This window comes from Phacochoerus africanus, chromosome 9, assembly GCF_016906955.1.
Source record: "Phacochoerus africanus isolate WHEZ1 chromosome 9, ROS_Pafr_v1, whole genome shotgun sequence".
Taxonomy (NCBI): domain Eukaryota; kingdom Metazoa; phylum Chordata; class Mammalia; order Artiodactyla; family Suidae; genus Phacochoerus; species Phacochoerus africanus.
Window position 1 is genome coordinate 114,365,771 of NC_062552.1, and position 25,493 is coordinate 114,391,263.

At 43.0% G+C, this 25,493-nt stretch overlaps 1 protein-coding gene across 7 annotated transcripts in view; it reads right to left on the reverse strand.

Moving 5' to 3' along the window:
* The window catches only part of EFCAB11 (EF-hand calcium binding domain 11), a 192,909-nt gene that overhangs the window by 145,084 nt on the left and 22,332 nt on the right, over positions 1-25,493 (reverse strand). The window contains exon 6 of one of the 7 annotated variants that reach the window (XM_047794933.1): positions 8,384-10,229. The exons of the other annotated variants lie outside the window; for them this stretch is intronic. Within the exon in view, the coding sequence (XP_047650889.1) occupies positions 10,169-10,229 (61 nt within the window). The 3' untranslated portion in view covers positions 8,384-10,168. Of the gene's footprint in view, positions 1-8,383; positions 10,230-25,493 lie in introns of those variants that run through there. 7 annotated transcript variants of the gene reach the window in all.

Here is a 25,493-nt window from a genome sequence, read left to right on the forward strand (position 1 = left end):
TGGAAGCTGAGAAGATGGGATACCACTGAGGAATGGCCTGATCGGAAGGTGGGACAGAGGAGGGGACCCAACCTCACCCTGAGGGAGGGACAGGGCTCAGAGCAGGGGGCACAGAAGGGGACCCCCCAGCACGGGGCTATCAGGCATAAAAGAGGCCATGAAACTAGCTCATCAGGAAGGAAGTGAGGAGAGAAGAATAGAACCAGAGGGCAACCAGCATTGACTACTGAGTTAAGAGTCTGGCCTTGCAAATGCTGGAGAGGGTGTGGAGAAAAGGGAACCCTCTTACACTGTTGGTGGGAATGTAAATTGGTGCAGCCACTATGGAATACCATATAGAGGTTCCTCAGAAAACCAAAAATAGAGCTACCATATGATCCAGCAATCCCACTCCTGGGCACATATTCAGGAAAAATGAAAAATACTACCGCAAAAGGATATCATGTATGCCAATGTTCACAGCAGCGCCGTTTACAATAGCCAAGACATGGAAGCAACCTAAGTGTCCATCCACAGATAAATGGATAAAGAATATATACGACAGAATACTACTCAGTCACAAAAGAAAAAATGAACCCATACCATTTGCAGCAACATAGATGGACCTACGTGAAATGTCAGACTTAGAAAGACAAATACTGTATGATATCACCTATCTGTGGAAACTAAAAAAGAATCCAAATGAATGTATACGCAAAACAGAAAACAGGCTCTCAGGCAGAGAAAACAAACTTGTGGTTACTATAGAGGGAGGGGAAGGGGAGGGGGCATGTAAGGGGTATGAGAGTAACGGCTACAAACACCTACATATAAAATAGGTAAGCAGCAAGGATATACTGTATAACACAGGGAGTTATTGCAATTGTCTCGTAATAACTTAAAATGGAGTATAATCTGCAAAAATACTGAATCCCCATGCTGTACACCTAAAACTAATAGAATGTTGGAAATCAACTACACTTCAATTAAAAAGAAAGTTTGGCCTTTAGCCTCTACATTTAGAGGTGAGGACTACACCCTTGGACTAGGGTGATGGGAAGAGGGGTGACCGCAGAAAGACACTGAACTAGCAAAGGGACTTGGCGACTGATCGGATTTAGAGCAAGGTCAGAAAAGGGAAAATCAATGACTGCAAGAATGAATCTGGGAAAACAGTGGCATCACTGACAGAGAGAAAAAAAAAAAAGCTGACTTGAGGACAAGGATAATGACTTTTCACTTTAAATATGATGAACCTGGGAGTTCCCGTCGTGGCGCAGTGGCTAACGAATCCGACTAGGAACCATGAGGTTGCGGGTTCGGTCCCTGCCCTTGCTCAGTGGGTTAACGATCCGGCGTTGCCGTGAGCTGTGGTGTAGTTTGCAGACGCGGCTCGGATCCCGCGTTGCTGTGGCTCTGGCGTAGGCCAGGGGCTGCAGCTCCGATTCAACCCCTAGCCTGGGAACCTCCATATGCCGCGGGAGCGGCCCAAAGAAATAGCAAAAAAAAAAGACTAAATAAATAAATAAATATGATGAACCGAAGGTGACAACAAGCAAATCGAAACCGTTTTAGCTATGTATTAGCTGTGTGACTTTGGGAACATTATTTAACCTTTCTGAGCTCAGTTTTCTCATCTGTAAAACAGGAATAATAATAGTGCGGGACTCATTAGGCTATCGTGAGGATTGAATGAAATAATGGCAACGCCCTTTAGTACTCACTGAAGCACTCAAAAAATGACAGAGATTTTGACCATCACCGCTATAGCCAAATGATCATTATAGCCAAACCATTATAGCCATTACCTTTGCTTTTTTTCTTTTTGGCCACGCCCACAGCATGTGGAAGTTTCCTGGGCCAGGGACTGAATCCACACCACAGCAGTGACCCAAGCCGCTGCAGTGATAACCCTAGATCCTTAACACGCTGTGCCCCAAAGGAATTCCCATCATTATTCATTTCATATTTGACAAATTGGCCAATTACTTTTTTGCACATGAACTTATAACTATCTGATACACCTCATCAGGGTTTTTTTTCGTTTTTGTTTTTTCCAATACAACCGAGATAAGCTGAAACATTCTTTTGTTGTTGTTGTTATTGTGTCTTTTTAGGGCCCCACCTGTGGCATAAGGAGGTTCTCAGGCTAGGGGGCGAATCAGAGCTATGGCTGCCAGCCTGTGACCTCCACCACAGCCACAGCAACGCCAGATCGGAGCCGCATCTGCGAGCTCCACCACAGCTCATGGCAATGCCCGATCCTTAACCTACTGAGCGGGGCCCGGGATTGAACCTGCATCTTTGTGGATACTAGCTGGGTTCATTAATTGCTGAGCCACAGTGGGAACTCCAAAACATTCTATTCTAATTGCACTCCTTGTTAATTTTCCATAGCATTTGGTGTCTGGGCAATTTACAACCTGGAACAGGCTCCAATTCTGTGACAAATTCATCACTGCAAAACATTAAACCTAGTATGTCAGCAGATCCAGTTGGATTAGATGTGAACATTTGATGACTATGGTTTTCCCTAAGAAGCAGTAGGTTTACATGGGCCTTCTTTATAGTAAAAGAAAAAACAAAAAAAAGAGAGAGAAATATTGAACATAAATTAATGATAATTTGCAATAAACTAAGAATCCCTTTGAGATGAAAGTTTTCTGCTTTGTTTGGGTATAAGAAAATAAGATTAAAGAATATAAGATTCTACAGTAATAATGTTGCCATGAAGGGAATATTAGCAATAGGGAAACAGAGAAGGTAAATTCCAAGCAAATCTGAAAATTGAACATTTAATTTATTTATTTATCTCTTTAGGGCATATGGAATTTCCCCAGCTAGGGCCCAAATTGGAGCTGTAGCTGCCGGCCTACCCCACAGCCATAGCAATCCCAGATCTGAGCCGTGTCTGTGACCTACACCATAGCTCACAGCAATGCTGGATCCTTAACTCACTGAGAGAGGCCAGGGATTGAACCTGCATCTTCATGGATACTAGTTGGGTTCATTACCACTGAGCCACCATGGGAACTCCTGAACATTTTCATTATTAGTAGTGCTGGGCAGTGACACAAAAACATGTTATCATGTATACAGTAAGTACTTAATAAACACTTGTTAAATAATGCCGAATGAAACCCATGATGGTGATCAATGAAACTGATGATGAAATTCATGATGACTGAGAAAACTGAGGACCAAACGACAGGCTTTTCCTTTTTTCATTTCTGGCCATTAGCTCACTGGGCTATTGATCATAACTTTCTTTAAAGATTAAGTAGTCAAAAGGTATGGAAACGGAGAATCAAGGTATTTAAAGCTAGAAGTCCTTTAGGAGAGGAAACTGAGGTCCAAGGAGGTGAACAGACTTGCCTAAGTCAGTTCTCACAATATGAGATCCAGGCCTAAATAACTAGCCGACAGCTCTGTGCACATCCCATTACCCCACGATGGAGAAGCAAGAGTTATGGAGAAACTCAGGCCAGTCAATTTTGTGATTTGTTTGAAGGTCTAACAAAAGGTTGAGATGAGTAGATGGATTGTGAGAAATGTGGACTTCAATTATTTCAGCCATAAATGTTTCCCATTATGATGTTTAAAACAGTTCACAACAGTCTAAAATACAGAATTTTTTTCTTTTTTTTGGCCATTAATGCAGTCACATCTTACAGTATTGCAGTATGAGGTTTTTGATATTTTCATCAAAAGATTTTATGACCAAATTGTCAGGAATCAGAGAATTTTATAAAAAGAATGTACAATTCAGCTAAAGTGTTTTCATATATTCACAGCCTTAGGTCCATGAAAAGGGTTATAGCCACAGATTATATAGGTCTATTTTCCACTGTAAAAATTTATATGCTGTCCAGATCTTTATTCTATTGAAATTGAACTGGAAAAGGCCTTTAAATAAAATGATTCCTTCAAAATCTATAAATTATAGTAGATCTGATTGATAAAAGAGACTCAAAATCCCTTTCAAGGGTACACCTGGGGCAAGAGGTACAAGGGAAAGCAGGTGAAGGTTCTCCCTCGCTTGATGGGCATGCTTGTTTGTGTTTCCAATCTGGAGTCGGCCTGGGTCAAAGCCAAATTCCATCCGTTAATGTCATCTTAGCCAAGTTACCTTGGCTGCTCTGTGCCTCAGTTTCTTCATCTGCAAAATGGAGGGGTCACAAGAGGAGGCACCTCATAGGGTTGGTGCGAGGACCAGGGTCAGGACAAGCAGAGCATTAGCACGGGGCTCGGCCTACAGCACGCACTTCACACGTGACAGCTCTGTGGCTCACTCCCTGCCCAGCTTCCTGCTCCATCTCCGACTCTCCTCCACCCACTCTGTGTCCATGCTGTTCTCTCTCTTGCAGGCCTTTCCTCCGAGGGAGTCTTTAAATCCTAACTCAGTTGCTAAATTCCAGGATGACCCTGGCTGGAATTAAACCCTCTTGGCCTCTTTGTTCTGCTACAGTAGGTACCATTTCCTAATTCATCTTACTGTCACTCCAGGAAAGACTGTCCCTGTCTGATTTATTCCTGGAGCCCTGAAAGTACCCTTCTCAGTGCCTTGCACAAGGCGCTTGGTAAATACTTATGGGATAAACCAATACCTAGGGAGAGTTGTCTTCTCCTGCTATATCAGCTAGTAGCTATTATTACCGCTATTAAGGAGGCCCAGACTGCAAAGCTGGGGCACACATCACCACTGTCTTTGGGAATGAAGCCTAACTTGGGAAATATGAAGCTAATTTAGTTTCATGAGAACTCCCAGAATTTCTGGAACGAAAATCACACAGAATAAAACCTCAGGTTTGAAATGAAGCCAGGTTGGTCACTACCCAGACAGCCCAGGGTCTAGTATTACCGTCATCTCTCGATTACTCACAGTGAAGAGGCGTGGCCCTTTTAAGATGACTACCCATTTGCCTGCAGCAAATTATCCCTGAAGTGAAAACCCTTTTATGTTCTCCTGCCTCTTTCTCTAGGTTAGCTGAGACACCTTCATAAAAATATTAGCAAAGAGTGAGTGCCTGCTATGGGGCAAGTACAGTGTTTTATATGCATCCACTCATTGAATCCTTCAAACAACTCTATGATGTCACTTCTCCTCTCTCTCTTTGGCCACGCCTGCTGCATGCAGAAGTTCCCAGGCCAGGGATCAAACCCATGCCCTAGCAGCAACAACTCTGGATCCTTAACCCACTAGGGCACCAGGGAACTCCCTGATGTTACTTCTCTTAACATCTGTTATTTACAGATAAGGGAACTGAGGCAAAAAGAAGTTAAATAACTTTCCCAAAGTTTTTCAGTTCGTTCAACTCATCTTATTTCAATCCATCTTCCCACATTTATTGTCCAACATGGGTTGGAAGAGGGATCAGTGCGGAATAGTGGGAATACTCAACTGCTGGTGGGAAAAGGGCTAGAAGAAATCTTTATGGGCAGGGCAGAGCAGGTCTGAGTCCAAGTGGCTGGGCAGGAAGGGCCAATCATGTGAACTGCAATAAATTTCAGGGGGTCAAAGGAACTCAATGAACTCAGGCTACATCCCCAAACCCTGGGGAAATGCAAGGTAGCAGGCAAAGCAATGGACTCTCCAGGCAACAGGAGTTTGGGGGATCCATGTTCCAGAGGACACACTCATTTTAGAGCAAGAATCAGCCAGGAGCTTGGGGGAAGGCAGAGTCCTGGTCTTCAAAAACAGAAAGCGAGAAAAGGGGAGTTCGAGTCTGGGACAAGCTTTCATGCTAATCAGGAAAATGCAAGAAGCTGGATGTGCTGAGCTGGACGCACTCTGTGGGGGTAAGCAGGTGAGTATGGGACAGAGGTCACTGGGATCAACCCAGACAGAGGTGACTCTGGCCACATTTTGATCCATTCTTCACACTGTAATAAGAGATACCAGGTAAACCACAAATCCGATCATGTTACTTCCCTACATTTCAATGGCTTTCTGTGGTCCTGAGGATCAAGTTCAAGCTTCTCAGCAATTTATCAGGCCCTTCGTGATCTGGGCTCTCCAGTCTCATCACTCTGCCTTCATCCTTCTGGCCCCACCCATCCAAGCAAACCAAAACAAGTGTATTCAAGGTAGACTGGCTAGAGCTAACAAATCCTGGTTATTCAAAGGACCAAGCTCTCCTACTGACCTCTGCAGGTGCACGCTCTGCCCAGAAGACACTCTTGAGTTTCCCAGCAGCCATCACTTCCGCTGAGGTCAGCCTGGGTGCCCCTTCCCCCAGCCTTCATTCAGCATCCTTCCTGTCTATTCCCATGGGGTTTAGGGGTCATCTTTCAGGACTCACCATCTCGGATTCTAAATTCCTAGCCTCTCTATAAGACTATGAGCTTCCAGAAGGCAGGGCGGTGTCTGTCTTGTCTGCTTTCATACACTCCCAGGGTCTGTAATGCAGTGGATGCTAACAAATATTTGTTTGCAAAACAAAGTAAGCTATAAGCCTGAGGACAGACCAAGCACAGGACAGAGACAGTAAGTGAGGAGCAAAAAGAAGACAAGAGCACACAGTGCTCAGGAAGTGCGAAGAGGGGGCCACCCACACCAGCTGGGGCCCAGGGAGGTTTCAGATACGTCACCAAATGTCCAGAGAGGGTCTAAATTTCAGCCACTGATTTGAAAGCTATACACGACGTGTCCAATGCAGTCACAGAAATATAAGGGTCTCCCGAGTGCCCGTGTTACCTGGGGTGTTGAGAGCTTCACACGGAAGACGAGATGGTTTCACGCCAGAGTTTTTAATCACATGAGAAGATAAAAGTAAGAAGAAGAGGAGAAGCAGGAAGGATGAACGAGAAGGGCGAGCGCAATATTCAGAAAAGTTAAACTGCTATGTCTTTGGAACTGAACCGAGCCTACTAAGTAGCCAGGGAAAAACACAGGTAACGCAACAGAGCTGTGGATGCGGTGGCATCATCTTTGAATTCGGCAAAGGGGAAATGATAAAGGCCATTTCGCTTTAACCATTAACAAAAGGGCCCCTGGTTCACAAGCGATGGATCAGGCTGGGGTGGGGGGGAAGACAAAGGAATCTAAGGCTATTCACTTCATGATAGCTTAAAGCAAACAACTTTTAGCAGCACTATGAAGCCAGCTAGTAAAATAAACAGCAAGGACGTCTAAGGGATTTAAACATGAAAATGGGGGGGGGGGAGGAAGAAGTGCACAAAGCAAAACAGACCAAATACAAGGCTAAGCAAACAAAAGCTAAATCAAATAAATAGGTGTTGCCGCATGCCCTGGACGACTGCCAAGGAGGGTGAATTTCCACAAAGAATGCTTCTGCTACCAGTTCGGGAAAACTTCAGTTCCAGAAAGATGGGGGTAAGGCTGCCACCACTGTGAGTGACATGGGGAACGGTGGGTGGGGAGGCAGCAGCAGATCAGACGTTATTTCAGGCTCTGTAGACAAACACTAGAACGTTCCCCTGGCAAGACACAAACAGGCAGCCCGCTCCCTCCCTGTGCCCGCCTCATGCCCTCCATACATAGCCAAGTTATAAGAAACAAGTCCGCAAGTCCGTCCTGTTGTGTTGTAGGGGAGAAATTTGGTAACACCTGCAGGAGCCTTCTCTTCCCCATTTGCAGGTAGAAAGACCACTGTAAATACCTCTAGGCTACCACTCTGTTATTCAAAGTGTTGAGATGAACCCAACCCCTGGAGCCCAAGTCTAACAAAGCATTGGCAATTATCTGTGAACTTGGATGCTGGGGGTGGAGCCCTGGGCTCGCTGCTGGAGTCGCTCCCTAAACTCCATTTTCACCATAATCCTAAACACAGGACTGTAATCCACGTAGTGATAACCTTCACCACCACCAAACAGTCCGCCTGCCTGATCATTAATCCCATGCCAGGCCCAGAAGTAGGCCCTTTGCATGAATTATCCGTGTCAAGCCCCCAACAACCCATTATTATCGCAAGGTCATAGCTTCCCAGTCTACAGATAAGGAAACCAGGGCAAGTTAAAATACTTTTCAAAGGTCTCATAGCAACATGCAACGGGGTGGGGATTTAGATGCAGAGCTGGTTCAGGACAAGCTCTCTTAACCAACAGACTGGGCCAGAAACCCAATCAAAGAAGGCGGATAATCAACCAGCACTTATTAATGGCCGCCATGGTATGTATTATGAACTCTGCTAGGTTAAAAGGGGTAAAATGGTTTAAAAAAAAAAAAATGAGGAAGACTGACTAGAATTTCTTTTGCTTATTTTGTAAAAAATTTTTGAACTTCATTAGCCTTTAAAGAAAAAAGGCTTCCTACTCTTTAATGTCTACTGTGTCTATCCAGCAAGTATTTAGGTTGTTTAAACCCCTAAGGAAACTAACAAAACAAACCAAAAGGAGAGTTGATAATATATAGCTCAGTGGCTTTTTTTTTTTTTTTTTTTTTGTGGCCTAACTCAAAATGCAGACTTGGCTCCAAACACTGTGAATATGAAGTTCCTTAAGATTTTCTTCGTGTGGCAATGCTTTTTCCTTAAATTTCTATATTGCTGTCTTTATTGAGGTTTCTGTACGTTAATACATTTTTTTTTTTTTCCCTTACATGACCTATTTTTCCAGTGGGACTGAGGGGGAAAATCACAAATGCATATTTAAAGCCACAAGAACATTTAAATTCTTCCAAATTTTGTCATACGTTTTTAGTACTTGAGATGAAAGATAAAAACGTGTGTGCATGATTAATTATAATGATGAAAGAAGGCGAGGCAGTTGCTTAAGAAACGAGAACAACAAAGGAATAAACTACTGCAGGCATCACCAGGGCCGGAATGACACTGCTCTGTGTACTTGATTTCCATGGCAACTAGCAATGGGAAGATGAATGTTTCATAGTCACTCCGCTCTGCAGTACGCGTCTATAAATCAAACTTACATAAAGAGCACGAGATTTCTGCTGTGGGCTGTACGCAGAGCTGGTTTATTTTCCTGTTACTGTATAATTATGGAAAAGAAGCACAAAACAATGAGGTCATTTTGAGTGGGGAACAAACTCAGAAATTACTAATACACCTGCGGCCTAGGACAGCATTCGTCTCTCGGGAAACGAGAAGCAGGCAAGGCAGCCGGCGAGTGGAAACCTGGCCTGCTTCTGCATGGAACCGGCCCAGGCACGCCTCTGCTCTGGCTGAGGTCTGCAGGTGATATGCATGGTGTGTGCACCCTCTCCAGCTCTGCTCTGGAAGGTACGGAGCAGCGCCTTAATCAACTGCCTCCCGTACGCTGCAAGTTTCCTGATAACTGGGCAGGAATGATATTCCATGTTGAGTACGAAAGTTTATTGAGGATGAACAAGCATACGCTTGCCCTTTTTTTCTTTTTAGGGCCACACCTGCAGCATGTGGAAGTTCCTGGGCCAGAGGTCAAATCAGAGCTGCAGCTGCAGCCTATGCCACAGCCACAGCCACACCGGATCTGAGCAGTATCTGCAAATGAACCCCACAGCTTGCAGCAATGCCAGATCCCTAAACCACTGAGCAAGGCCAGGGATTGAACCCGCATCCTCACAGAGACAATGTCAGATCCTTAACCCACAGATCCGCAGTGGGAACTCCCACTTATCCTTCTTTACACCCCAAAAGGCTCATCTTGCAGAACCGAGGATGGGAAAATAATGCCTCCGCATTGAATTGGGAGTTAGGAGATGTGAGTCTTGATCTGAGTCTGTGTAACCTTGGATAAGTCATGAAATTCACTTAGCCTCCATTTTTTGAGCTATATAATGAGAGAAGGTATATTGAATTTCTAAAATCTCTGCCACCACCTGCTTCCTTGATTGTGTATCTCAAAGAATCAAAGATCTGAACCAATCAGATCTAACCAAAGACATTAGTTGTGCTATTTCTAAAAAAACGTACCTTACACACTTACGCTTTTAAATTATATACTGGCTAAAGCATCTAAGTAAGAGTGTTTTATGATTACCATTGCATTGAACTTTCTTCTGACTTGTTTCAATCTTTCAAACACAGAATATTCTGTGGAAAATTCAATGAAACCATCAGAGTTTTAAATGCAAAAAAAAAAAATGTTGTTACAGACAATCCTAGAACTGAGTTTTATAATATTATTAAAAAGAATATTTAAATTTAAATAATCTTGCTGTGCCTGAAACAAGGGCTGCCCATCAATTCCTGCCAAACAGAAGCATCCGGCTGCTTGATGCCTGCAGCTCTCAGAGGTGGGCTGCGGCTCTTCTGGAGTTCATCTCTGGAAGAGTAATGCTCAGTGAAAGTCTGTGGGGCAAACAAATGGATGGATGAACAAACTCTTAGTAACGCCTTTGCTATCCTACCTTTTGGAAATCTCATACTTGCGTCTCCAGTCTTACACGTTTAGGCAGATTCACACCAACAAGTCAATATCCCCAAGGATAGACAGGCAAATAGCTGAAAACCAGATCTATCTGAGTAGCTCTTTGACGAGTCTGAGTCTGCAAAATCCTTGTGAAATGTTACAACCTAGAAATATCTCTTCATTTGTGGAGCACGAGGCATTACCGGACACAAAGAGGACTTCCTGCCCTAAAGCCCTGGCTAAATCCAGGGGTATCGTGGGGGCTCAAAAATAACTGAGTCACCGTCTCTGCCTCAAAGGAGGGAAGTGTCGGGAAAACACCACCTAACAAACCCTCGGGATCTCATCTTTCACCAACTCTGGGGAAAAGTGATTACTATTCCCATTTTACAAGCTGGGAAAACTGAGCTCTAAAGAACTGATACAGGGAGTTCCCTGGTGGCCTAACAGTTAAGGATCCAGTGTTGCCATCTGGTGACGTGTGGCTCAGATCACTGCCGTGGCGCAGATTCGATCCCTGGCCCGGAAATTTCCATGTGCCATGAGTGTGGCCAAAAAAAATAGATGTAAGTGACCAGGGGGCGGTTATGAAATATGTAGGGGAAATTCAAACCTGCTCTAGGGTTTTAAATTTCCTGACTTCCTGAATTGATAGGCAGTCTTTATCTAGGTGAAAGGAAGATTATTTAAATTTAAATAGTCTTTATAATATCATAAAAATCAGTTCTAGGATTATCTGTCAAAAACATTTTTTCAACTTTGTTTCTTTTTGACTTTTTAAAACTCTGGTAGCTTTCCATAGCATATTCTATGTTTGGAAGATTGAAACAAGTCAGAAGAAAACTTCAATGGGATGATAAAATCATAAGATGCTATTACTTAGGTGCTTTACCCAGTGTAAAATTTAAAAGTATAACTAAGTAAGGCCTTTTTTTTTTTTTTTAAGACTAGTACAAGTAACATCTTTGGTTAGATCTGACTGATGGGTCCAGACCTTTGACGTCTTAACTCCAAGTCCTCTGTTTTTCTGGCCGCATCTCCAGGACACATTCAGGCAACAGACTATTGCTCTACGGGACTTGTTAGGCACTAAAAAACAAAGGCTTAAACAAACCTAGTCCACAAAAAGCACATTAATAGTAAAAAAAAAAAAAGTAGTAATAATACAAAATAGTACTTCTTAGCTCTAAATTCCACACCTAAATAGACCCAGGAATATGGCACTAGCACACAGTATTGGCCTCCCTTCTGTTCCCCAGCCAGCAGGCTACAGGCGAGTTCCAGAATGGAGCCAGGAGTTACACAACTATGCCATCTCCAACAGGCAAATCCTATGGGAGCCAATGACATATGTACAGAAGTTTACTAGAAATGTACTCTGCCGTCCATCAGAGATACTCGGTTTAGTTCCTAAATTTAGAAGGTGCAATAATTTGGGCATGCGCTTTTGGTACTAATTTTTCAAAAACTAATAAGACAACATTTATTAAGAAAGGCTCTGGGCTAACTTCCTCTCCTTTCAGTTAATTTCTTATCAGAATTTTTAGCACCACCAACTGGCTAAAGAGACCAACTACAAATTTGCTTGGCTCTCAGTGGGCTTTGTTCATTAAAAGAAGATCATATAGATATTTCACGTTTAATTTATGGTAAAGCAATTTATTCCAATCACTAAATAAAATTAGAAATGCCTTTCCTTGTCAGTCAAATAAAAAATAATCCACTTTGGCTTTTTCACTTAAGAAGAAGGTATGTTTTGCTTAGTAAGTTATTAGAGAAAACTAAATCTACCCACTAAAGCTAATTTGATTTATTCTACCATAAGCTCACACTAAAAAGCAAAGACTAAGAACTAAATAAAAATTAGAAAGTAAGAGAGAGATAGCAACTAAATGGTATTGAATACTATGCTTGCCTACAGTGTCCACAAAAGACATTAATTTAATTGGAACTAAAAATGATTGAGGGGAGTTCCCGTCGTGGCGCAGTGGTTAACGAATCCGACTAGGAACCATGAGGTTGCGGGTTCGATCCCTGCCCTTGCTCAGTGGGTTAAGGATCCGGCATTGCCATGAGCTGTGGTGTAGGTCACAGATGTGGCTCGGATCCCACGTTGCTGTGGCTCTGGTGTAGGCTGGCAGCTACAGCTCTGATTAGACCCCTAGCCTAGGAACCTCCCATATGCCGCGGGAACGGCCCAAGAAAAGGCAAAAAGACAAAAAATAAATAAATTTTAAAAAAATGATTGAGGAGGTAATTTTACATTTAAAAATTTTTGTAAAACTAGTATCCATGAGGACGAGGGTTTGATCCCTGGCCCTGCTCAGTGGGTTAAGGATCCAGCATTGCCGTGAGCTGTAGTATTGGTCGCAGATGCAGCTCTGATCCAGCACTGCTGTGGCTGTGATGTAGGCTGGCAGCTGCAGCTCTGATTCGACCCCTAGCCTGGGAACTTCCATATGCCATGAGTGTGGCCCTAAAAAGAAAATAAATAAATAAATAAATTTTTATCTTTTTTTCATCAAGATTCCTGACTCAGAGATGGATGCTGATATATGGACATGTGAATATGTACTGCCATTTAGCTTTCCCTCCTATTTAACTGAGACCCATCTAGCAATGGATGCCAGTGTAGAGACAGCACAACTGAACCATAGGGGCTCATCTGATTTCTGTACATCAGCTTGTGGAAATAAGTATTCCTGAAGAACTAGGTCCAATTATTTTTCCCCCAAACAACCGATCTGTGAATTGAAGGTGTCTATGAAAAGGACATTCGGCCACTCGTCATGCCGAACAGGTAACCAGCAGAATGAATGGCACCACACTCTAACAAACTGGGTCACTAAAAGAAACTTCTCTAGTAGACAACTTGCAAGAGAGAAAGACAAAGAAAGTTTCATCCAATTGATTAAAGTTGACTCTGATAACAGAGTCCTGTTAAAAGCTTTCTGACAGAGTTTAAAACTACCGTAATAATTTTACGATGACAGCAGTTTAAATGTCTACACAAATGCGTGGTCAAGTTCATATGTTTTAAAGCCTCTGACTCTAAATCTGAAATGGAAAGCCCAGAAAAGAAGACAATTTGCAACAGGCTCAGATAAAATGCAGGGCCAGCAGCTGCTCTACCCAATTTAACACACAACTTCAACATGCAAATTTTGATCAACTTCATTCTACTCCTTTGCTCCTTTATTTACTCATCGATTCATTCACTCAGGTACTCATTGACTATTCTCTCTCTGGCAAACACAGTTAAATTACTGCTAAAGGGAAATAAGAATAAGACTCTTCTGCTGTCCCCTCCTCTCTTTGGACGGGTGCCTGGTCATGCCATCTCCAAGGCAGGGAAGATTTCCACCTGAAATCATGAATAAGTTACCAGGAACCTTAACAATAAGAAGACTTGGATTAAGAAAATCATTTTATAAGTTTTATTGTTATTTCTGAATATGTTCCTTTAGCGTGATTATTGAATGACACTTAAAGCTAAGTGCCTTTAGACATTTTAACTGTAAATTCTGTCTATTATTATTAGGCAACAGCATTCTTAAATCAAAAAATACAATTTTGAGGTGTAACAGAAACATCTGTCTGCTAACAAGTGCCAGCAATGTGACTGTCATCAAATAAAAATGTGTGATTATTTGTCAATTTCCGATGCCTTTTCTTCCTACCCAAAAGATAAAATAAGTGAGAAGTCAGTCTAGTTTGGCCTGAGATGAGTGATAAAGGCGCTCAGCTTCATCTGTAGAATGGGTATGAATAAAGCTGATTTGGAAGATGACCACACAGATTCAGTAAGATGATACTAGCAGCTGTTTAATGAATGGGGCCGCTGTCACTGTCACTGGACTGGGAGGTGCCACGAAAGCTGGAGACGAGCAAGCATCAAGGGCACGGTCCCAGGGAGAGTGCTTAATGTCCTGAGAAGCTGACAATTAAAAAAAAAAAAAAAACAACTTATAAAAAGGACAGGGGGACAACCTGGTAGGACTCAGGTGAGGGGAGCAGCTTTCTAGTCTGAGGAGACCACAGCATCTCTGCCAGTAGGGATGGAGGTTATAAACAAGAGAAGGAATGAGGCGTTCCTGTCATGGCTCAGCAGAAACAAATTGACTAGCATCCGTGAGGACACAGGTTCAATCCCTGGCCTTGCTCAGTGGGTTACGGATTCAGCATTGCCATGAGCTGTGGTGTAGGTCGCAGATGTGGCTTGGATCTGGCATTGCCATTGCTGTGGTATAGGCCAGTGGCTTCAGCTCCAATTCAACCCCTAGCCTGGGAACCTCCATATGCTGCAGTTGTGGTTCTAAAAAGACAAAAAAAAAAAAAAAAAAACAGGAGGAGGGATGACTGATGGGGAAAGCTCTTAGAAGAAGGGGAGGGGATGAGATAAGAAAAAAGGAAAGGAACTAGAAAAAAAGCCAAAAAGAAGAGACTTTTATTCCAAAGAAATCCAACTGAAGGAAAATAGAACTAACTCTGGAACTGACGAGAAGGCAGAAAAAGAAACCAGGCAGAAGCCATGACCCTGTCCATGAAGCAGAAGGCAAGGTCTCCTGGGATGCACAGCAGTGGGAAAGGTTGGGTACAGATGTGACAGAGAGCAAATCAATCTCATCTCATGGTGTGTGACATGCTGATGAACCGGCTCGAGGTATTACAACAAGAAGAAATCCAAGTCTCACGAGAGGGGCGCAGGCCATGGATACAGGAGGGGGTGGTATGCCAGGCAAGGAGTCTGGAGGTTATCTGGTAGGGGATGAAAACTTCCTGAGGTCAAGAAGTAACATGAAAAAGGAATACTCGGAGTTCCTGTCGTCGCTCAATGCTTAACGAACCCAACGAGTACCCATGAGGACACGGGGTTCAGTCCCTGGTCTTGCTAAATGGGTTAAGGATCCAGTGTTTCAGTGAGCTGTGGCGAAGGATCCAGCGTTGCAGTGAGCTGGGGTGAAGGTCACAGATGCAGCTTGGATCCTGTGTTGCTATGGCTGTGACGTAGGCCAGCAGCTATAGCTCCGATTCCACCCCTAGTCTGGGAACATCCATATGCCTTGAGTGCATCCCTAAAAAGACAAAAGACAAAAAAGAAAAAGTAATACTGGAAGTTCCCGTTGTGGCTCAGTGGTAATGAGCCCAACTAGTATCCATGAGGATGCGGGTTTGATCCCTGGCCTCACTCAGTGGGTTATGGATCCCGCATTGCTGTGAGCTGCGGTGTAGGTTGAAGACACAGATCAGATCTCACGTGCTGTGGCTGTGGTGTAGGCCGGCAGCTATATCTCTGATTCAACCCCTAGCCAGGGAACTTCCATATGCCGCAGGTTCAGCCCGAAAAAGCAAAAAAAAAAAAGAAAAAAGAAAAAAGTAATACTAATTCACTTTCATTATCCAAAATTTAATGAAGAGGGTGGACCACTGATTTTCAAACTTTAATGGGCATATGGATCACCCAGGGATCTTTTTTTTTTTTTTTTGTCTTTTTGCCTTTTTCTTGGGCCACTCCCGCAGCATATGGAGGTTCCCAGGCTAGGGGTCGAATTGGAGCTGCAGCCGCCAGCCTACACCAGAGCCACAGCAACGAGGGATCCGAGCCGCGTCTGCAACCTACACCACAGCTCACGCAATGCCAGATCCTTAACCCACTGAGCAAGGCCAGGGATCGAACCCCCAACCTCATGCTTCCTAGTTGGATTCGTTAACCACTGAGCCACGACGGGAACGCCGACCCAGGGATCCTGTTAAAGTAAAGACATTTGATTCAGGATGTTTGGAGTGAGGCCTGAGATTCGGCATCGCAAACAAGCTCCCTAGGTCTTTGGAGCTTTGAATGACGAGAAAGTATCTTTTCAAGGTGGCCGGAGGGAAGAGGATGCATGGGTAGGAGCTGGGTAGACCACACCGCTAAACCCGAGGTAGCGAACTCATAGGTCAGAATGCCATAGATCAAAACACAGCATTAGAAATCTTTGGTCCTGATGTTTTAGGCTGTGTCTAAGGGGAACAACTGCAATTTTGAAGCATAACTCTTAATTCTGAGCCTATTTTTGTGTGACGTCTTACAACAATGTAAATTTAAATGACTCCTATAAAACATACATTTATTTTATTAAATACAAGCTTTTCTTATTTTTTAAACACAAGATATTATAAAAATTTTTCACCCAGAAGGTAGCTAGCTACTATAAAAGAGAAACGGAAGCGACAGATTCCTCTTTCTATGAAGGAAAGCGGCATGAACAGACCCATGATGCTGTGCACCCATTAATAACCTCAAGGAGGACTGAAAGGGCCAGCAACATTCGGTCCCAGGAAAGAAACCATGGCAGCGGTTTCTTACGTGACAGCTGGATTAAGAGAGAAACAGCCCTTGTGCTATTCCAGCAAGCACAGCGTATTCAACCACACATGCAGACGAGGCACTGGATAGGCTATCCACAACGCCTGCGACGGTGACATCTCAAAAACTAAACCCAGGGTTGGAGAGCTGTCAACCCGAGTCATTTCCTCCAGAGAGCCGTCTGTCACACTGACAGACCACATCTGTATGCACGCCGTGGTGGAGTCTGAATAATATCTGGGATGCACAGAGAGAATCAAGGAGCCTGCCACGCCACCGACCATGATGGATCACCCCACCAGCGGGTCCTGGAAGGAGAAGAAGCCTGCCAGCCAGGCCACATAACGCAGCCCCTGCATTTCTGAGATGTGGACAGGGCAGGCCAGAGAGTTCTGGCGGTTTGTGGAAAAACGGGTGAGCGGCCGAGCTGGGACCAGAAACCAGAACTCAAGGCTCCTGATCCCTAGCCCAGGTCTTACTATACTGCACTATCTTAATGTGGCGCCAGGGCAGCACCTGGAGAGCAAAACACAAAATAAAGAAGAAAAAGGCTGTTCGTGGAGTTCCTGTTCTGGCTCAGTGGAAACAAACCCGACTCGTATCCATGAGGATGTGGGTTCGATCCCTGGCCCTGCTCAGGGGGTTAAGGATCTGATGTTGCCGTGAGCTATGGTATAGGCCGCAGGCATGGCTTGAATCTGGCACTGCTGTGGCTGTGCTGTAAGCCGGCGGCTGCAGCTCCCATTCAGCCCCTAGCCTGGGAAGTTCCATATGCTGCGGGTGTGGCCCTAAAAAGAAAAAAAGCTGTTCACTGAAGAAGCCATTCATTTACATAAAATTTAATTATTTCCTTGACAGGTACAAAACCGTGCTATGGGAGTGTGACGCTGGGTACTCCACTCATGTCTCTTCGCACTAAGCTCAGGTTGGAACATTGGAAAGCATCGATGTATACAAATACCTACATATTAGCATAAAGAAGAAAGACGCTGATGACAGATCAGGAGTTTCCAGCAGAAGGAGGAGACAATTTCCTTTTTGTAGTTGAGAGGCAGTGGGTAGGGGGTAGGGTAGCGCTGGGCAGGGGGTGGGGGGGTAGGGTAGGGCTGGGTAGGGGGTGGGGTAGGGCTGGGCGGGGGGTGGGGGAGGTAGGGGAGGGCTGGGTAGGGGGTGGGGTAGGGCTGGGTAGGGGGTAGGGTAGGGCTGGGTACGGGGTAGGGGAGGGCTGAGTAGGGGGTAGGGGAGGGCTAGCTTTCAAGAAGAGCACTATCTTCACAGCTGGGCCTTGAAGGAGAAATAGAATTTGCATCTGGACAGGAGAGAGGACTACAGAATCAGGACATCCTGAATGTGAAGGAGATTAAATATTACTTCCAGTCAAATAATACATCCTTGTTAACATGAACTGATTAGCCTCACTGAAGAAACCAAAAGAACACATTCTATTTGAACATCTCTGCAATGAACTCTTCTCTGCTTGTTTTCTTGTCTGGTTTCTGAGTTTCGATTTCTGCACCACCAATTCTAACATGTGTATTGGTAAAAGGACTACCCTCAAAGGCAAGGATATAAGTTTGTCCATGGAGCAAAATGATTAAGAACCCTTGGGAGTTCACACTGTGGCTCAGCAGGTTAAGAACCCAGACTAGTATCCGTGAGGACATGTGTTCAATCCCTGGCCTTGCTCGGGGGTTAAGGATCCGGCGTTGCTGTGAGCTACAGTACGGGTCACAGATGCAGCTCCGATTCAGCATTGCTGTGGCTGTGGTGTAGACTGGGGCCTGCAGTTCTGATTCAACCCCTAGCCTGGGAACTTCCAAATGCTGCGGGTGCAGCCCTAAAAAACAAAACAAAAGAACCCTCTGAAAAACCGGCATTTTAAAATGATTAACATATAATTATTGCTACGGCTGAATTTTTAAGGTGCAGTTGTATTTAATATATTACATGCAAAAGTCCCCAGACAAAAGAAATTCTGAGGTCAGCTTGAAAAGCTTACACAGGTTTGTAGTCTCCATTCAGTGACCCCATGCAAGAAAATAATCAGAAAAGGGAATCTCTGAAAATAAAATTTTGAAACAAAAAAATTGAAATAAAAACCAAGGCATCACCACTGCAGAGAAGATACAAAAATTCATGAACTAAAAAGTGGAAACTCCAGAAGTTTACTTATGTGCTCATTACACTCACATAGGCGGTATTGCTGCCAACAGGTATCGATGTCGTTATGAAGAATGAGATACAATCTCCAGGGTTTGTTTTTTTTTTTAACAGTTTTCTATATAGAGAGACATGTAGATACTTCCAGATCAACAATTATATTCACCAAAGTAGGTCTCACTATAATAACTGTGATCCACGGAGTTCCCGTCGTGGCGCAGTGGTTAACGAATCCGACTAGGAACCAGGAGGTTGTGGGTTCGGTCCCTGCCCTTGCTCAGTGGGTTAACGATCCGGCGTTGCCGTGAGCTGTGGTGTAGGTTGCAGACACGGCTCGGATCCTGCGTTGCTGTGGCTCTGGCGTAGGCCGGTGGCTACAGCTCTGATTGGACCCCTAGCCTGGGAACCTCCATATGCCATGGGAGCGGCCCAAAGAAATAGCGAAAAGACAAAAAATTAAAAAATAAAAAATAACTGTGATCTTGTAGAGGTCACCTCACTATATTTATAAGACATTCATTCTGATGCACAGGTTAATGACTGGGAAACTCTCTCCTGTTAGCGACTGTCCAAAAAAATGATATGCCACAAGTCAGTGGCCACCAGAAAGGAATTACAGGAAGCTAAAGAACATAAGACTTCAAGAGTTCTTGCTGTGGCACAGTGGGTTAAGAACCTGACTGCAGCAGGCCAGGTTGCTGCAGAGGTACAGGTTCAATCCCAGGGCTGGTGCAGTGGGTTAAAGGATCCCTCATTGCTGAAACTGTAACATAGGTCACAGCTGTGGCTCAGATTCAATCCCTAGCCTGAGAACTGCCACATGCCATTGGTACAGCCATAAGAAAGAGAGAGAGAGAGAGAGAGAGAGAGAGAGAGAGAGAGAGAAGGAAGGAAGGAAGGAAGGAAAGAAGGAAGGAAAGAAAGGAAAACCTGCTAATTTTGATTGCTGTGGCTGTGGTGTAAGCCAGAAGCTACAGTTCCAATTCGACCCCTAGGCTGGGGCACTTCCACATACAGCACATGTGGCCCTAAAAATACAAAAGAAAAAAAAAAGAAAACTTCAAAAGAGATGCAAATGATATGAAAAAATAAATGCTATCATATATCACTTTCCTTTGGGCTCCTTGGTTTTTGTTTTGTTTTGTTTTGTTTGCCACACCCTCGGCATGCAGAAGTTCCCAGGGCAGGGACTGACCCTGCGCCACAGCAGTAACCCAAGCCACTACAGTGACAATGCCAGATCCTTACCCTCTGAGCCACACAGAAACTCCTGGGCTCCTTGTTTCCAGAAGACTCTTCCAATCAGTGGAACAGAAGAATCTGTTCACTTTACCCAAGCTCAGGGGGTCCCTTCCCCCACAATGGTTGTGATATAAGGCACACGGGATCTTTCCATCAAGAGGGGGGTATACATCACCCCCTTTTAAAATTGCATCCTTAAGCCCCTACCCCACTGACACTCTGACACTGAAAATATATTATCCCACAATTCATGATGCTTTTATTCTCAACCAGTTTTTAATACTCCCCAAAGGAGAACTGGATATTCCATATTTTTGACCTTTCCCATGAAATACGAATGAGATTCTTAAACCAAAAATATCAGATATAACTTTAAATGTCTCCAGTTGTGACCAGAGAGCATTTTGGTGCCTTAATATCTCTGATCACATTACTACCTGGCAACCTGCCTACACTCAGAATCTTGGACACTGGTGGGCCTTTTGCTCATCCATGTTTCATTTCATGGCTGGAAAGCAGAAGCATCTTCCCAGAGCTTTTTGCCAACTGACAGGTGGTGGGAAAGTGCAAATCTCAGTGCTTACGATGAGAAAGAGAAGGCTCCCAGGCATGGGGAAGCAAACAGAGCCATGCCGAGAGAAACGCCAGCCAGAAATACCGCAGGGCACCGATGGCGGGCAAAGTCAAGAAAGAACATTAAGCTGGCTCCCTGATGACAGCTGGGTCTAAATCATGGCCTGAAAATGTCTCCAAAATAAAGCAGAGAGGCCATCAGAGATTAATTCATGAAAATCATATGTAGAACAAGAAAAATGGACGGTAAGGCCATATGTGGATATAAAGCTCCTGACTGCATTTGAAAAAGGACTCTTTCCTAGATTATAAGAAAGACATTGAACCATAAATAAAACAATAAGTGAAAATTTTACTGTTTCTTGGTACTTGGAGTAAGTGACAGTGGACTAACAGTTATTAAGTAGCTAGAAGGTATAAGGTAACATGCTGAGAAGGGTGGAAGTTAGACATAGGTAAACTCAAAGGCCTTGTGGTAGTTTATGGAGAGAAGCTTAGCACTGTATTTTTATTTAAGTGATTGAAAAAATGACACAACCATCTATCAAAATTCAGAGAAAGGAAACAACACGGTTCAATATAAAGGGGAAAAAGGCTTTTCGTGTGTATATTTATCGAGCAGGACCTTGAAAGATAGGTCTAATTTGGACAGGGAAGAAGGAGAGAAATGCACTGCCAGCAAGGGCAACACAATGAAGTATAAACACACATCACACGAAGGGAAGGTTATGCCCAAGGAGACAGGAATTTGGGATGATGAATGAAAGATGAGTTCGGAAAGGGGACCAGATGTTGGAGATAGGTTAAATAGTTTTCACTGCACTCTTTAGAATCACTGAAGATTTTAGAACTTTTTTTTTTTCTTTTAAATGGCCGCCCCTGTGGCATATGGAGGTTCCCAGGCTAGGAGTCAAATTGGAGTTGCAGCTGCCAGCCTACACTACAGCCATGGCAACACAGGATCCGAGTCGTGTCTATGACCTACGCCACAGCTTGCGGCCACATGGGATCCTGAACCCACTGAGTGAGGCGAGGGAACGAATCTGCATCCTCACAGAGACAAGGTCAGGTCCTTAACCCACTACTGAGCCACTTGGTGACCTCTTTGAACTTTTTTTTTAAAGGTACTACAAAGTTTTCATTAAGTTCTACTAGTGTGAAAGAAGAAAGATGTTTCTTGTTTTAAATTTTTAGTCCTAGAAACAGCCTGTTATCTCAGATTCATTCCATTGGACAAACAGCACTACTCAGTTCTCATACCCCTTAAACTTCTGGTATTTGTAGTGGGAAGAAAAAAAAAAGAAGGTTCTAGAGAACAGAGTTTCCTAAGAATTTCTTAATAATAGTGAACCATCATCTACAAATAAGCTTTGGTCGTTATGACAGATGCACAAGTCATGAGCATCAACACTAAGGGGAAAACAAAGTTGTAAGTTTCAAACACTGAAAGAAATCTAAAATTTTGAAACCTAAATATTAAATATTTTATGTTATCTTTAGAGATAATATAAACTAGTACCAAGTTTTGATTTTGTTTTTTACGTACGATGTCATCTCTTGGTTTAAGAATGTAACATTCCTCAAACGCCTTCCTTAGGTAGAAAATTTACATGAAATTTTTTTTTCGTAACTTATATGGAGAAAGCTATAGTTAGCAGACGCCAAGCAGCCACCTATTAAAAATAAAATCTCAAAAACTGCTCCTCATAGTAAAGCAAACACGTCCATAAAAACAAACAAACAAAAAACAAGAAAAAAAAAAAAAAAACAGTTGAAAATAGGACTTTCCATCATGGCTCAGTGGAAACGAATCTGCCTAGCATCCATGAGAACGCAGGTTCAATCCCTGGCCTTGTTCAGTGGGTCAAGGATCTGGCATTGCTGTGGCTGTGGTTGTGGCTGGCTGCTGCAGCTCCTATTCAACCTCTAGCCTAGGCACCTCCATATGCCATGGGTGCAGCTCTAAAAAGACAAAAAATAAGGGGGGGGGAGAGTTGCTAAGAGATACAGAAGGACTTAGGGTAGACGATATAAAACAAGATACAACAAAATAACAAAATGAAATGAAACATCAGCAGATACAGCTCAAGAAAGAAATGTATGAGGAAAATAAAACTATAACAGAAAAAAAAAAAAGCCACATTGGACACAGCGCAAAGGAGAAGAGACATTGCTGAAAATATACTGAGAGACATGGTGAACAATGCAAGCCAAAGAAATAGAAATTAGCAAAAAAGGAGTTCCCATTGTGGCTTAGTGGCAACAAACCCAACTAGTATCCATGAAGATGTAGGTTCGATCCCTAGCCTTGCTCAGTGGGTTAAGGATCCAGTGTTGCCATGAGCTGGATCTGGCATTGCTGTGGCTGTGATGTAGGCCCACAGCTGCAGCTACAATTCGACCCCTAGCCTTGGAACTTCTATATGCCTTGGGTGTGGCCTTTAAAAAAAGACGAAAGAAAGAAAGAGAAATCAACCAAAAAAAAAAATAAAACAAAATAAAAAGACTTCCTATATAAGCACAATCAGCATTTTTGAAGAAAAAGCATATGAATCAAAAATGTTAATATTCAATTCATTATGTATCTTTATTCAAGGACAGTCGCCCAGATGAACACTGTTGAACATGGAAGACCCCAGGGAATATAGTTCTTATGATCCCTACCTAGAGGATAGACTTCAGCTAAGCGCAAACTACAGCACAAAGACGGGACCTGAGCTTTGAATCTATCTAACGATAGAACTAAGATTGAAACAAAAGAGACTGCGATTGCGAAACACAATGTGAATGTTATGAATCCTGACTCTCTACATATATATCTATAATATGATATACATATTACTTATTATTTTTTAAACCATGTTTCTTTTACTCATGATAAAATTGCTAGAGTAACCACCACCAGACTAGTTAGGCAGCAATTCACAAACTTTATGAACATGTCTCACTTAGTTCTTACAAAGCCCTCAGATTTAATGAATGATATACCATGGTTTCCATCAGGTTATAAAATGAAATAACTCTTTGATGCCCTATGCCCCAAGTCTGTCTTTTTGGACAGTTTGTTTTGGTTGCTTTTATTGTTGTGGTTGGTTGGTTGTAAAGTGAAGGTGTGACATGGGCAAGTCCTTCCGACAGAGACTACCCTTGGTCTTCAGAGGTTTCTTTGGGGAGGATCTAAGAATCAAAGATTATGAAAACGTCTTTCCCCCTTCACACCACAGATGCTGGTCTCATTGGAGTCTCCCTCTCTGGCTGCCTTTTGAAGGGTCCTGGAATATCAGCTTTCTTCTTGGTAACTGGGCCTGGGAATGGACTCCATTTGCCCTGGTTGACTAAGGCCAAGCTATCCAAGTGCCTCCCATGCTGAGTGTCTAATCTTAGAGACGCTACGTAATTTGCATCACTGACAGCCTCCGCAGCTGCTTTTCTTTTCCTTGTTTTTGAAAAGTAAACTGAAACAGAGACCTGTGGAAGGCGGACATCTCTTTTTCTCTGGCCTACTTCGATTTACACTCAGAGGAAATATTTCTCTCTCTTTTGGGGTCAGAGCTCCATTTGATTCTTCTCATGCATCAGTTATTCTGGTTTAGGGAGAGTGGGGCTATAAATAATAATACAAGTGAGACTTGAGGCAGGTCATGTGCAATTAACTCAAATGCCTTGTTTGGCTGTAGACGGCAGTGGTCTCTATGAACTCTTTTGATCACAGTCCTAGGAAGTACAAGATTTATGGCCATTCGAATACATTTATGTATAGATTATGGATGGGTGCTACAACATGAACATGTTATGTTCATTATAAAATATAATATAGAAATTTCTTAAGAACTAAAGATAAAAGTATTTTACTTATTAATGGTAAATGGCTTTTGGCCATCACCAGATATTGTTAATAATATTTAACAAGGACGATGTGATTTCACATATTTTATTATTTCTGAACGTCTTGGTTTAATCCTTTGTGACTGAGCAATTTCAAGTTCAGTTTGTTTTAATACTTCGTCTTAAGGGCTGTCAGAGATACCAAAAGAGCTCTTCGATTTCAAATTCCATCTTCTAATAATGAAAAGACTTAAGGGTTTTTTGTTTTAATTATTTTGTTGGTATGGCTAATTGAAATTCAGCTAATAAATATCTGTCTCTCTTGCTATCAATTAGTTACTCTTGAAAACTTACTGAAGTGATTACATTTTTGTACTTTTAAAAATTCTGCCCTGAAACCACTGAAACTTTGTACAATGGTTTTTCCACTAGCTTAAGACATTCCACTTTTAACTTATGGGACATGCAGATATAAAGGGTCTTAATAGGTGACACACATCATTTTCTAAAATAGAGTCATATTTCCAAACAACCATTTTCAAAAATGCTCTCCCTATAGCAAAGGTTCCTTTTGAGAAGCGGTGACTTTTTCATTCATTGTTAAAACACCACTTCTACCTTGAAGGGCTATATTTAAGTGTATTTTTCAAAATGACACCTGCAGTATAAGGGGGCATCTCCTAAAACCATTTAACACATAAAGGTCAGCAAATTTGGACACTTGTCTTTTTGTAAAAGGAAAATGAAATAATTCTTTGTTCTTTTGTCAAAAAGCACTGCCATGCGGTGGAAATACATTGACTTTCATTACTCATCTCATCACAAAGTGTACACAAAGATGCTACTATATTTTAAAGGACTTGCTGTTCTGGAATCAATTAAGTAGCACTGTCCTGGGGCACTGTGTCTGGCCTCTGGCTTGAGCTCCTTTTCTCTTCAATGACTTGCTCGAGAACCTGCTTACAACTGACGCAGCAAAAGAATTTCATATACGTCTCTGTTAGTGACAGCCAGTGCAGATCCTGATTTCAAATACCCCGCTTGATAATTTCTA